This window comes from Maniola jurtina, chromosome 1 (genome assembly GCF_905333055.1).
Source record: "Maniola jurtina chromosome 1, ilManJurt1.1, whole genome shotgun sequence".
Lineage (NCBI taxonomy): Eukaryota > Metazoa > Arthropoda > Insecta > Lepidoptera > Nymphalidae > Maniola > Maniola jurtina.
The window spans coordinates 1,245,593-1,260,969 of record NC_060029.1 but is presented as its reverse complement, the minus strand read 5'-3'; the positions used below and the strand labels follow the sequence as shown (position 1 = coordinate 1,260,969).

Here is a 15,377-nt window from a genome sequence, read left to right as displayed (position 1 = left end):
GGAACCATCAAATAATTGCGGGAATAACATATGAAAGCATTGAAATGGATTCAAGTACGCTGAACGACGTTTGCCATACAAAATGACAGTTATTTTTTGTGCATCAGCACAAGCCGAAGCGCCTTACCGAGCGTAGCGGGAATCGAAATTAACAATGTTTCAAATTGACAGATGACTCATTACTAACATTATGTTCTAAGTAGACTCTCATGACGCTCACAATGTTGAATCAGCGCCAAAATACTAAATCAAGTTACTTCAAAATCAGGTCGACAATCATTCAGCGTATACTAAATACACGTAAAGGTCAATGCGGAAGGTCTTCCAGTCCAGTTCTAGAAACAGAATTACCTGATATTTTGTATTCTCCACAGCAATCGACCAATTCCCGTCATTGGAGCGAGAGAACACAGGCACAACGGGAAGCACGGGCAGCGCGGGCGCACAAAGCAACAAGGCCAGCGATAGACACGTTCGGGAAGTGATCTTTGCGCTGCCCGCGCTGCAGATGCATCTGAGGACCAGCCATCTGCAGAAGGCGCAGCCTCCCACTGAACATGGTAAAATAGATTTTTCCATACAGACGCTGAATTTCTGCCTAAAGTTTTTTATTTTCCTGCGCTTTCGGTTGATGATGATGGTGATGATGAGAGACGTATGTCCAGCAGTTGACTTTTGTCTGATGAAGAAAAGCATTTGAGCCAAAATGAAAGTTACAATGCTGTATGTGGTGTGTGGTGTTCACAGACGAGAAGCCGGTGGTGGAGTGCAGCTTCATCACGGAGTTCGAAGACCACATCTTCGTGTCGGTCGACGCGGAGGCGTTCCTGTTCCTGCACGATCTCATCTCATCTTATATCAAGGAGAAGGAACGATTCGTGAGTATATATGTACAGCTTTAAGCGTTGTTATGAAGTATGGTCTATAGTTACGAGTTACACAGCGGATATAAATCGATTGTAATGATATTTTAAAAGTGAAAAGTCAAATCATTTATTCAAAATAGGTACTCATTCACTAGCATTTACTAACAGTGTACTTCATGAGTGGATAAGTGACCATCTTTGGAGGCCCGAATTCGGTCCTTTCGTTTTCTCCTTGCCTCGGAGACCACGTCAAACCGTTGGTTCGATAAGGCAAAAGTTTGCAGATGGCCGAACACTTAGAACTTTCCAATATTCTCGAATCGGAATATGATCAAAACTTGTTTCTTATTAATTTCGTGTTTTTGGCTCGTTCTGTAGATGCCGGGTCGGAGCGGTGACGCCCCCGCGGCTCCCCCGGTAGATTTCCGCGACTACCGCTGCCTCACCTGGCATCTGGAGCCCACTGTCAGGTAAGCTTTTACTTTAGTATACATCATATCAGCCTGCGGACGTGCACTGCTGAACATGGTGTGGACATAGAACGATTGCGCAATGTCGACCTAATTTTTGCTAAATTACGTTGGCACTATCTAAGCGCTCTGATACTATAATAATTGTATACGAGTGTCTTGCTTTCGTGTAAAACAAGATCGTTGTAATGGGTGTGGTGAGCGTGGAGCAAATCTGCACGTCGAGTTACACGGAGTATGATATTTCGAAGGCCAAGAACATAAAAAAAAAAACATCCAAAATAATGGATGAAACCGCATTGAAGTACGCTTATAATCCACAACTTCGTGTGATATGATTTATAGGCACCCACTCAGAGATATACGTAGCTGTATATCAGTGAAAGAATTTTCAGAATCAGATCATCAATTCCGGAGATTATCCCCTGCATACAAACTAACAAATTTTACCTCTTTGTTATAGTTAAAAATAATCTTATTATTATTATTATTACTGCAGAAAACACAAAAATGCGAATTGAATGTGAAATCAGTAATTTATCGAATATATTTGTTTTCCGCAGATTACTATCATGGGCGGGCAAATCCATAGAACCATACGGCGTAGACTACATCCTCCAAAAGTTAGGTTTCAGCCATGCAAGGACTACTATACCGAAATGGCTGCAACGAGGAACCTTGGACCCCGTCGACAAACTGCTGGCGTTAGTTTTACTGCGCCTAGTGGGACTCGTGCCTGACAAGTGAATATCGACCTTATGCCTAGAGGTTTGAGTTCAGTTTTGTCCTTACAATCGTTGAAATTAAAGTATGGAGTGTTATGAAAACAACGACGTAAGATCTGTTCTCTAAGAAATTTCGCAACTATATAACTCTAAATCAATGTGATAGCATTTCGAAATGAACCCTGTCAACAAACTACTGGTATTAGTTTAACTGCTAGTAAGACTTGTGGCTGACAAGTGAATATAGACCTTATCACTCGAAGTTAGAGTTCAGTTTTATTTGGTACCTTGTTATCGTTGATATGAAAGCATATTGAAGTAAGATCTGTTCACTGAGAAATTTCACAACTATGTTACTAAATCGATATGGGAGCAACTCTTATCTGACAAATGAATATCTACCTTATCACTAGAAGTATAAGTTTAGTTTTGCTTGGCAACTTGCTATCGCTGAAAGTATGGAGTGCGTTATAAAACAACGAAAAGGGTCAGAAGTAAGGTCTGTTCACTTAGAAATTTCGCAATTGTTTTACTATGGAACATTATGTTGTCATTTTGAAGTGAAATTGTGGATATTATTGAGCGTTTTCACGGATTGCTCGAAATAGTATTTAATTGTCCTACGAAATCATTTGCACAGTTTTTTCATTTATTGCAAGATGGGGTTTCTTTTTTTATTCAGATACAAGTTAGCCTTTGACTGTCACATGGTGGTAAGTGATGATGCAGTCTAAGATGGAAGCGGGCTAACCTGGAAGGGATATGGCAGTTTTCATTTACCCACACTGTTTGACGACAATCATGCAATGACGAGGTCTAAGTTGGAGCGCGCTTGCCTAAAAGATCTCTATTCACTGTTGCCTTAAAGATATTTAGGTTATAAGTGGCAGAAAATACGGAAGTCGGAAGGGCATTTCGTTAAATTAGTGAATTACGAAAATATTGACGAAATTTCGAAGTTTACAGGGTTTAGATGTTGAATTATACCAAATAAACCCCACCGGATGTAACTTAATAATAATAAAAAAAACTGACCAAGAGTCAGACTTGCTCACAAGAGGTTCCGTACCGTCACACAAGAAATAAGATTTTTTTTTGTAATGTAACCATAAATTCTCGGTTTTCGGATTTTGCCCTTTACTTGTGCTATAAGACGTTGCTATCTACCAAATTCCTTGACCCCAAGTCATGTTTTGATTCCCTTGACGGGTTCTTCACAGCCAACGAAGCGATCCTATAATTTTCATTTTGCGGTACGGAACCCTAAAAAACTAACACGGCCAAGTCTCTAAAACGTTTCCTATTGTGAAACGACAATAGAAGGAATATTTTATATCATGACGACAAATATTATCCTAGCTATGTAAGTAGTCTCGAAAATAAATATATAATTAAAATGTGTAATACCACAGGTAGTTCAATTTTCTATCCATAAATATATCAGATTACACAAAAACCCTTTAGGGTCTTACCACAAAAAACAGGTGTTGGACGCGTGTTCACTTTAAAGTTGACATATTTCCTATACAAAAACTGTCAAAACATCAATGTAGGAATCAGTGAAACTTGTTTATTTTTCCTGGTAAGGCGCTCTCTGTCTTACCATAAAAACTTTGACCCACGCATGCACGTATTATTTTTAATGATTGTATTTTTATCCATACTGTCTGTGGCTCCAAAGCAACACTTTTTTCTTTTCTTTCGTTCTTATATTTTAACTTCTGTTTTAAGTTTTTGTGGTAAGACAATAAAGTTTTCATTTATTTCTCTTGATTTATTTTATGGTAGTTACTCCTTTGATTTCGTGTCACAAAAATAATTTTGTTTATTGAAATAGTTATTAAGAATGATTCCGCATAATATTTTGCGTTGCGATCATTGTCGACTGGTAGGTTAGTTCAGTGTATAGGAGTAGAGCACAGACTAATGAAAAAAAATAGACAGAGCTCTCACGGACAAACGTTTATAAAAGTGAAGCCAGCTGTGTACGTGTCCGCAAATAGTTGTATCAAGTATTCAAAATCGTTTCAGAATCAGCAATACTAAAAAACTCTGAAGCATTTTTGGTCCATGAAACCTTTTGCTGAACTTTACATTCGGCAAAATCCACATTCAGTAGATAAATAATATTATTGAGTAATCCTTGATTAGACAGTGACATATAACTAAGCGCGGATTGCACTGTGTGAGGTAAAAATTGACACATCCATGTAAGAACAGTCAAGTTTCGCGTCACCAATGGCATTTAAAGTAGGTATATTACCACAGGTCACGGCAGTTGGTGAACTTCTAACAAAATATCGAGGCTTTGACGTCACTGGCAGGTTTCAAATGTTAGTACATTTGACTCAGGTAGCCCTAAAGTAGTCTTATTTTTCTTTGATTTTACGTCACCATAGCCTAATATTTGGCACATCGTCGATTCAGGATCTAACCGAGAGTTCCCTCACTCTAGTTCATTACAATTTGGTTAATATTTATAGAAAACTCATTCTGTCTATGTTTTCCCATCAGTCTGTGCGATAGACTTATATGTCATGGCCTATTTAGAACCGTATTCCATTTACTATAAGGGTCAATATGCTATATAGGTGTGGTAGATGTTAAAATTAGTAGAATTTTTAAATTATTAATGACAACATTTAGTAGAATTTCTTTGATATTATAAAATTATATGTGAAAAACGATTTGTAAATTAATTTATAGCGAAAGTTGGAAAGATGGGCATTCTAAATAAATAAATTGTTATTAAAATGACCAAAAATGTATTATTATTAAAACAATCTTATTATTATTGCTATTATGTAAATTGTTTGTTTGCGAATTATTTATTGAAAATGTATAAGTGGCAATATTGTATTGAAATAATGAGAATAGATTTTAAAATAATTTGTTATAATAAAAATAGATAATTGTTTATACTCAGTCCATAACACTATTTTCTTTTATTCCTACACTTGGTATTTTTTGACACATTAAATAAATATTTTCATGGTTTAACTATCAAAAATAAAAACCAAATTTGATCATCGATTAAAAATTAAAAAGGCACTGATTTGTGTTGACAAATAAATCAAGATGATTCCGACTTTTCTATTCTAATTTAAAATAGTTTAATGGACGAAGTATAAAGGTTCCTGTTCACTAAAGCGGTGTGGAGTGGAGACGTGTTTAGTAGGCCAATCACATTATTGACACCTACATGACGTAGTTTGGTTTTCATTTGAATATTAACTTTAACTTAAAAAATAAACGAATTAATGTTCTAGAAACAAATAGCTGTCTGTGGTTTGCCAGATTTCAGTAAAAATGTGTAGTTGCAAACCCACACAGCTTAAATATTTGCAAATAATTTTTGAGACTGTAACTTTAAACCTACATATTTATACAAAAATCTGGACACGGATATTAATTCCACGGATAAAATAAAAATCAAACTACGTTAGAGTGCTTATAGAGTGCGCTACGAATCCTTCTCTGTGTAATTTGTCGTCTAAACACGTCTCCATTTCGCTTCAGTGGGCAGGCACCCAAATAATGGTATCAGTGGAAAGGCAGCTTTATTATTTATACGATATTTTAAGTGTGATGGATCGTATACAGGTCGGCTTCTTTTATTGTGTATTGTATTGAATATATTTTATTATGGAACGTGATTTGTACATAAATATTATAATGTATGTGATATGAATGAATAAACTTTATTAATACAATTTTTGTTTTTCATTATTCACCCGTCTAATTTAGAATTTGCAAGGCAAATATCTTGAAGTTAAAAAAATTGTAAAAAAATTGGTCTGGTGAACGCTTCGATCCGCTTGCATGGACAGGCGCCCTAACGCTAAGTTAGTACTATGAGTAGGAACGAAAAAAGAGCAACGACTAAGTGGGGAGGAACCGTCGACGTTTTTAGTCCGCTCCTTGAACCTTGTGAAGAAAAAAAAAATTGGTTGTCTGTAAAGTCGGTTTACTGACGATAGTTGAACGTGACAACAAAGGCCGATTGTGCTTCTTTGTCGCTCGTTCCGCGCTCTCGCTTGCACTTCAAGCCTTACATGGAACGCCTCAGAGCGAGGTAACGCCGCATGAGTCATGTTTTTTCGTGCGTGCAGCCGGCTCTATCGAATTATAAGACGTTGTCACGTCAAAATCCGGTCAAGTGCGAGTCGGACTAGCAAACGAAGGGATTTTTTTCTTTACTTGTGCTATAAGACCCTACCTGCAGAATTTCGTGATTCTAGGTCAACAGAAGTACCCTATAGGTTTTCTTGACAGACAGACGGGCAAACCTTGGGCAGACAGACAACAAAGTGATCCTATAAGGGTTCCTTTTTTCCTTTTGAGGTATGAAACCCTAAAACGACAAATAAAATACCATGTAGCAGCAAAATAATTTATTTCCATAGACACGAATATTTGCAAATATAACAAACTTAATAGCAATTTATGCATAATATCACTAGGTAAATTATAGCTATACGATAAATTGTTGACATGCAACAAAATTGAGCTACAATTACAATTTTACATAATATTATTATATTTACATACATAAACGAGTATTTCATATTATATTACTGACTCCATAATATATCAATCTTTAAAATTATATTAAGCTTATCGAATTACATGATATTGAAGACAAAATTGCGCGTTTTAAGGGCATTCAAACGTCGCAGGATTGAGTCGAAGATTAGACCCACTATCTATCTAAGCAGAGATGAGCCGAGATGTGTTTAGCAGACCAAATTGATCTTGATTGGTCAGACCAATCAAATCATTGTTAGATGAAATGATAATTTTTCACGTTATCTATCGGCAATCAGACTGGTATGCGGAACACATGTATGCTGCGCTTCGCTTTGGTGGATAGCAGGCACGAGGGTGTCTGACCACTGAAGCGAAGCGGAACGGAGAATGCTCAGTAGAATAATCAGATTATAGAGGTGACGTAATAATTTTTTTGCGTTATGTGGAATCTGATTGGTCTGCTGAGTACGTCTCCGCTCTGCTTCAATAGACAGGAACCTTACGCAGGGTTTTTATTAATTCAGGTACAAGTAAGCCCTTGACTGCAATCTCCCTGTTGGTCTCAAGAGATGATTTAGTCTAAGACCCATCACGCAAAATCCGTACTGGTTTATTTTCTACGCGATATTGTACTGGAACGTTAAATCGATTCGCGGCACCATTTTGCAGAAGAGAAGATAATTTACTTAAAGCAAAAATTCATATCTCTCTTTAACACGTAGCCAAATAATTCGCATTTGTGCAAATTCGCTTTAATTGCGAAGAATTTGACGCTTCGCTTGACTCAACTCTGTATCAGCGTGAATCAACCCTTATACTGGTCATACACGATCAAGTTTGCAGCGTACTTGCAATGGCGTCCAATAAACTTGACGGTGTATGGCTATCATGTGCATGATTTCATGCACTCTTGACGGAATATGGCTACCATATTTGACTGGACATCGCTTGAAATACTCTGAAAACTTGACGGTAAAGATCTTGTATGGCTAGCGTTAGTCTGCAGTTTGACACATTACAGTTAATTAATAAAAAGTATAATATAATATTGATATTACACACACATAATAATATTACATAATGTCAAACATTGTAAAATTTCATTATGATATTAATTTAACACACACAAGGAATGTTCCCGCACATATTCAAATAATAACAAGTCTAAATTAAAAAATTATAACACCCCCGACAAGTAAAGGTTACAATAACTAAAAAAGAGCTGATAACTTTCAAACGGCTGAACCGATTTTCTTTGATTATAGCTAAGAACACTCTCAATCAAGCCACCTTTCAAACAAAAAAAACTAAATTAAAATTGGTTCATTAGTTTAGGAGCTACGATGCCACAGACAGATATACAGATCCACACGTCAAACTATAAGTTTGACGTGTGTATCACGTTTGACATGAACAATGACATTTGACACCCCTCTTTTTGGGTCAGGGGTTAATAAACTAACCGATGTCTTTTGTATTCGTATCCTTGAAAGACAATTTTATGGTAAGTAATTTAGCAACATAAACAAATTATATTTAAATGGTAAAACAGTAAAATTCCTAAATACTTAACACTTAAGAAATAAAAATAAGATTCATTTTTTTATTCCCGTCATCTTGCAGACAAAACACGCACCTAGTTCCTTCCTTTTTCTTGTATGTAACAATAAAAAAGTGAGAACAAAAATAAAAAGACTTCTTAGCATGTTAATATGTTATAACCTTATGAATAAATCAGTTATACTTCGAATTTACATCTAGACTTAAAAATTGCTTTTGACTTGAAAAATAGTCATTTTAATTAAAAAATGTTTATTTACGCTCAATACAAATTGCGGCATAGTAGAAACTTTGGACGTCTTCTTAAAACAAATAAATTATAAAAATGTTACTGAGTAAAATAAATTTTATCTTCACCATAATACAAATTGTAAATCAAAATGAAAAATAGGGGATATATGTAGTGGAGATATATGTAGTAAGTTAATTTTATATTGTAACATTTAAAAATATACGTGTCCGTCGCGTCGATTGATCTTTGCCGCAATATGCTTTGAGCTTTAGCAGCCACAGAAAAACATGCTTAGCAAACTAATGGCAAAATTGTACAAAAATGTACTAGGTACTAAAATAATATGATCTAAGCCTTAAGGGCCTGCCGACATTATTCCTTTGAAAGTATTGTTATTCAACACCTATCTAGTCCTACAAATGACATCACAAAATTTTCAAAAAAATATGTACAATAGTTTGGTTAATGGTCTTTAGTTATGTGGAGTTTTTTTTTTCAAATAATCGTTTATTACAATAAATACACGAATCTTATACAATAGTAGCTTCATATAAGATCGTGTATCAACTTCTTTACCTGTGCAACCATGAAAGTAAATCTTACATTTAATAATAGGGAATATATATATGATACACTTTCGAAACGTATTTTATTGTATTTCGACATTCTTTATGAAAAATTCACATTTGGGTAAAATAATCCTAGTCGGCCCTGCGCGGGAGACGCGACGCATACGGCAGGCGCCCTTCAGACGTGGTGGATGTGCGCAATTTTTCCCGCCAATCGCTCTCGATTTACGGAAAATATTTTTTGTGTAATTGTAGCGAAATTATTATTTATAAATTATTGAATAAGGATGATTTGTTTTAGTTTTAAGAAACTTTTATCATCTAAATATTAGTGAACTCCATAGTAAATAGGTACTTAGTAGTGTTTTTTAGAGTTATTTCGTTGTTTTAAATTGTGTTAGGTAGGTACGAAGGTATCATAGTCAAATATCAGGATACCGAAAATATCTCGACTAAAACGATCTCAACTACAAAAGATTGAAAGCATGAAAATCGCGTAAGTACTTACCTATCTTCCCATATACCTATTATTACATAAAAATATTGTGCGGCACACTTTTTTGGCCCGATCCCTGGAATTGAATCCAAAACCTTGTCACCCATAGTGGAACATTGAAACTCCTGACTAACTAGGTACTACTACTTACTATAAACGGCCTCGCCCCCGGCTTCGTACCTACGGCTTTTTTGAAAATAAATAGGTACAGCCTATGTCACTCAGGAATAATGCTTACCAGAAAGCAGTAGCTTTCTACTGATGAAAGAATTTTCAAAATTGGTTCAGTAGTTCCAGAGATTACTTCATACAAACTTTTCTTCTTTTTATTATGAACTAGTTGATGCCCGCAGCTTCGCCCGCGTGGATTTAGGTTTTTAGAAATCCCGTGGGAACTTTTGAGTTCCCAGAACAAAAGTAGTCTATCCGTACCGCGCGACAAAGTCTTTACTTGGTAAATATACCTTCAATATCAAGTTATAACCGACGACAGTTTCTAAATCCCATCCACTTTGGTGATCAGATCCCCTGCAGCATCAGGATTGAGGAGTTGGAATCTAAATTTTTTATAGAGCAATGTCGCAAAGTTCCTCTATCGATTAAAAAAAAATTTACTCAAATCGGTTCAGAAATCTCGAAGATTTCGGTATACATAGGTAGAAAAACAGAACTCCTTTTTTGAAAGTCGGTTAAAAAAGTAGCCTATGTTACACCCTGATGAATCCTCTACTTGTCTGTGAAAGTCCCGTCAAAATCGGTTCAGCCGTTCCGAAGATAAGTCTTTTCAAACAGACAGACAGACAGACAAAAAATTTAAAAACGTGTGATTCGGTTATGGTATCGTTCAAATAACCATATTATGAGCTTTATATGAGGTAGTTATTTCGAAATTACAGACAGACACTCCAATTTTATTTATTAGTATATAGATAAACACACACCATTCCTTGTTGCGTCATTCTTGTAAGCAGCTGGGCAAAATACTGTAAGTAGGTAAGTACTAAGTACCTACCTACCTACCGACACAGATTACAATAATGGTCAAAACTTATTTTATAAGTAGGTAGAGGTACCTATAAAAGCACCCCATAGTACGCGACAGGTAGACATGGCAATCGGGTAATGAGCCGCACATCACCCGCGCTATCCCGCACCGGGTTAGCGCGAGGGCTGTGCGGGTGAGTGGGACGTCCCCATCCCGATTGCCATGTCGACCTGTCCCGTACTATAGATGCTACTGTTATAATAACCTACCTCGACCTATCGCCGACTAAAGTTCGCGATAGGTCGAGATGGCAATTGGAATATGAGGCGGGGGGACGCCCCGCACACCTGCGCTCGCCCGCACCGCTCGCTAGCGCGGGGACTGTGCGGGTGTGCGGGATGTCTCCACCCCGATTGCCATCTCGATTTGTCGTGTACGATATACCTTCATAATTATATTGCAAATTGTACGATAGGTACATAGGTAGGTTACTAACAACAGATTCTTTGTTTACTTTTATTATTTTAGTTGTAGTTTACTCACGCCCCGAGGGTTCAGTACTCAGGTATTTTTTCGAAATTTTACACGATAAATCAAAAACTATTGTGCATAAAAATATATAACTACGTAGTAAAGCCCTTTCACAATATTATAATACCCCACTTGTTATAAATAGTTACCTTTGAAATTTGAAAATACTAATTATTTCTTGATGGCATAAATTTTTAGGGTTACGTACCTCAAAAGGAAAAACGGAACCCTTTTTTTGACCTATCTCATAGCCAGCGTTTGCAAATCTAAGCATACGTAGGGACTGACAGTTTATGGGTTTTATACTATGTAGTGATGACGCAGAGTTTTCGCGGCAGCTTATGAAAGTGGCAGAGGCGGCAAATAAATAAAAAAGACAGAATACCTTGAGCGTTTTTTACCCGACTATGGCAAAGCTGAAAGGAAGGGTTATGATTTTAGCAGTGTATGTATGTATGTATGTTTGTATCCAGATTCTGTGTGTTCCACCGTAGCGCCTAAACTACTGGGCCGATTTTGATGAATGAGGTGTCAATCGATTCGTTGTAAAGGCCCGGGTGACATAGGCTATATTTTATACGAAAAAAATCGGCCAGATGGATGTTACATCAAAAAAGTGAGGGTCTTAAAAAAAATAATTGCTATTGTGTCGAGTGAGATGTCCAATGAAAGAGGAGAAAATTTTGAGTTAATAAATATAAATATAGTTATTATTAAAATATACCAAGCGACAGAAAACCATTTTTTATTATAATTATTATTTCTTATTCAGCGCCACCTGTTGGTCATTCACGAGACCTCGGTTGGTCGTCGCATCATAGACAACGGAAAAGTTTCAAATAAAAAAAAAGTTGAAAAAACTATAACCCGACTACGGAAAAATGAGACAACTTGAACCCGACTTGGTACAAGTAAAATAAACTAAAAAGAAAGAAACAAAACAAAACAAAAACAAGATAGGTGCTTAGTGCTATCATCGTCTTCATCGTCTTGAGTAAGATTCAATACAAATGCCGTGGTCGTGCGTTGTCGATAGCAAAAAGAAAATATTCTAATTTGGTAGACTATGTTTATGTTTATGAGTGTCTGTGTTTGTTTGGTAGACTATGTTTATGTTTATGAGTGTATGTTTATGAGTCTTTTATGTCTATGTAGATTATATTATAATTATTTATATTAGTGCTAATCCTATTGACCCTTATGTACCTTCGTTGCAGCTAGGCACCGAGGACAAACCTCTGTGGTTTTTTCGGTGTTTTAGTTAAGCTTTTATTTGTATATATTTTGTAAAAAAATAATAAAAAAAAAAAAAAAGACAAATAAAATCATTGGGAATGCCGTCAATCAAGGATAAGAAATACGCTGTCGACAACGCACGACCACGGCATTCGTATTGAATCTTACTCAAGACGATGCACTAAGCACCTATCTTGTTTCTTTCTTTTTAGTTTATTTTACTTGTACCAAGTCGAGTTCAAGTTGTCTCATTTTTCCGTAGTCGGGTTATAGTTTTTTCAACTTTTATTAAAAGCAAAACTTCTTTACCGGTTTCAGAAATAGTTAGTACTTAGTATTATGTCGAAATATATAGCCCTACTTATTAAGGCAAATTTTAGGGAAATAATTTTTAAGCCAGTCTCGTTCCGTCTCGAGACTGAATGACTATTAAACGCTTTTGTGTTTAGGTCGCCATTTTGATTAAGTGATTGCAAAATCAAGTGCACTCTGATCAAATTAATATTGCAGTTAGGTTATTTAAAAGATCAAAACTCTTGATAAGCTTCTACGCGAACATTTTAATAACTTATAAAATTAACTAAATTATTGTTGCCCTTAGGGCTTTCACATCTAAATTGACTTCTGAATTCTTTTAAGTGTAGGCATTTTGTAAATTTATTCATAACTCACAATCTGCACTCTCACTCGGCACTGTGGTCAAAGTTATGAGTGAAATTTAAAAATAAAATAAAAATATCTAAATCACTGATTAATTTTTTGAATCAGATTTAATTTTCAGTAACAAGTTAAATAATTTTCTGTGTTAAAATAAACTGATGAAAATCACTAATACTGCCTCACTTTTATAATACCAAACATATTCTACTTTCATATATTTTATTCATTCATAAATTTAATATAAAAAATATATACTTTTTATTACCCCTACAAAACCATTTTTATTTCTCACCAACCATCCTTGTGTATAAATTCAATTAATCCAGTTTGTTAACATGATCTTATTTATATACCTATTGCATTTAAGTGGGAGGTCCTGGGTTCGATATCAAGCCCCCGATCGAGTCAGTATTTTACAATTTCCAAATTGGCTCAGGTCTGAACTCTGAACGGGTAGGACACTGGTTTACATATTATTATCCTTTACCCTTTTTAGGGTTGCGGACCTTAAAAGGAAAAACGGAACCCTTATAGGATCTCTTTGTCGTCTGTCTGTCCATCTGTCCGTCTGTCCGTCTGTCCGTCGTGTCTGTCAAGAAACCTATAGGGTACTTCCCGTTGACCTAGAGACATGAAACTTGGCAGGTAGGAAGGTCTTATAGCACAAGTACAGGAATAAATCTGAAAACCCCGCATTTGGTTACATCGTTTGAAAAAAAATTAAATGTGCTTTGATTTTCAAAGTAAGGTAACTATACCAAGTGGGGTATCATATGAAAGGGCTTTACCTGTACATTATAAAACATATTTTTATGAATAACAGTTTTTGATATATCGTGCAAAATGTTGGAAAAAATACCCGAGTACGGAACCCTAAGTGCGTGAGTCTGACTCACACTTGGCCGGTTTTTTCAAATATCAATTGACGGATAGAACTCAAATGGCAAGCACTTTCTTAAATTTTATGCATTATAGCACGATTCAATATTGACTCTGAATGTAGTCTTAGTAAAGTCAAAGTACGCTTCACATCGTCACTTACTACCTACTGCTATTTACCAGGTGAGATAGCAAACAAGTGCTAATTTATAATTGAATAAAAAATATTAATTCAGGTCTTTTACGATATCAACACACATTAAATTTTCTCCATTGCCGCTTCTAACATGCTTTTGCTCTATGGAAAAAAAACCAACCGAGTGCGAGTCAGACTCGCGCACCGAGGGTCCCGTACTCGGGTATTTTTTTCAATTTTGCATAATAAATCAATCACTATTATGCATAATAAAAAAAACCCCCACCAATACTAAAAAATAAAAAATAATTTAATTTTTATCGAACACATTATTATGTATACAGGAGTAAAATGTAGTTCTATAGTATCATTTTTTGGATAGTAAATTAAATTGCTTTTACTATTTAGTGTTGATGGTTTTTAAGTTTTTTTTATCTATTTTTAGGGTTAAGAAAAAACGGAACCCATAAAGGATCACTTTGTTGTCTATCTGTCCGTCTGTCCGTCGTGTCTGTCAAGAAAACCTATGGGGTACTTCCTGTCGACCTAGAATCATGAAATTTTGAATTTTGAATGAATATTTTTTTTGTGATGTAACCTCAAATTCAAGGTTTTCGGATTTATTCCTTTATACTTGTACTATAGGACCTACCTACCAGCCCAATTTCATGATTTTAAATCTACGGGAAGTACCCTATGGATTTTCTTGACAGACACGACAAACGGACACACAAACAGATAGACAGACGGTCAGACAACAAAGTGTTCCCAGAAGGGTTCCGTTTTTCCTTTTGAGGCACGGAACCCTAAAAAGCTAAGCGCATCGGTGCTATGTCGTTTCTTTTTTCGCCAATGTTGAGGTTGTTAACTTGGTTGACCTGTAGCCGTAGTACAGTTTACCGCCACTAGATGGCGGTAAAAATTAAAGTAAATTAATGTCGAGGTGTAGAGGGGCGAGAGGGAACCAAATGCTCGAGGCCATTCGAAACTTGGAGCGTCTTAAGGCGATTGTACTTATGTGGTATTTATTCCAAAATATAAAATGCAATTTCATTATATATTTATATCAGGCATTTCTGGTATAGTTTGGCTAAACGCAGACAAAACTGGAAAAACCGCGAGCATTTTATCATCAAAATTCGACCTTATGCAATGTTAATCCATTGCTGTAACAGTATAAATAAAAAACCTACTTGAACTACAGACCCGATATAGAAGCGCGGACTTAGCTCGTAGCTTTAGTTTCAAGTTGGTTGGTGGTCAACGAAGGTAAACTTGAAAGAGAAAATCGTAGAGACCTTTTTATAGTGCTTTTCCATTCACTTCTTATCTTTTTCTTTTCACTGTTACAAATTTTGGGTAGGAAAAAAAAAAAAAATATGGTGCAAAAGTCTGCACTGCTTTGCTAATTGCAACTCTGTTCGAATTAGATAAGGCCGAATTTTAAATGTCCTTTAAAAACTGCAACGGCAACTGCAGTTCTGTTAGCGTTAGGTCCTTAC

At 35.9% G+C, this 15,377-nt stretch overlaps 1 protein-coding gene across 3 annotated transcripts in view; it reads left to right on the top strand.

Moving 5' to 3' along the window:
• LOC123865549 (transmembrane protein KIAA1109) overlaps positions 1-2,510 on the top strand; it is a 42,691-nt gene extending 40,181 nt beyond the window's left edge. For all 3 annotated transcript variants that reach the window (XM_045906659.1, XM_045906651.1, XM_045906642.1), the window contains 4 exons: positions 375-560; positions 748-878; positions 1,245-1,336; positions 1,900-2,510. In XM_045906659.1, coding sequence (XP_045762615.1) covers positions 375-560; positions 748-878; positions 1,245-1,336; positions 1,900-2,083 — 593 coding nt within the window. In that variant the 3' untranslated portion in view covers positions 2,084-2,510. The remainder of the gene's footprint in view (positions 1-374; positions 561-747; positions 879-1,244; positions 1,337-1,899) is intronic.
• The last annotated feature ends 12,867 nt before the right edge of the window (positions 2,511-15,377 follow it).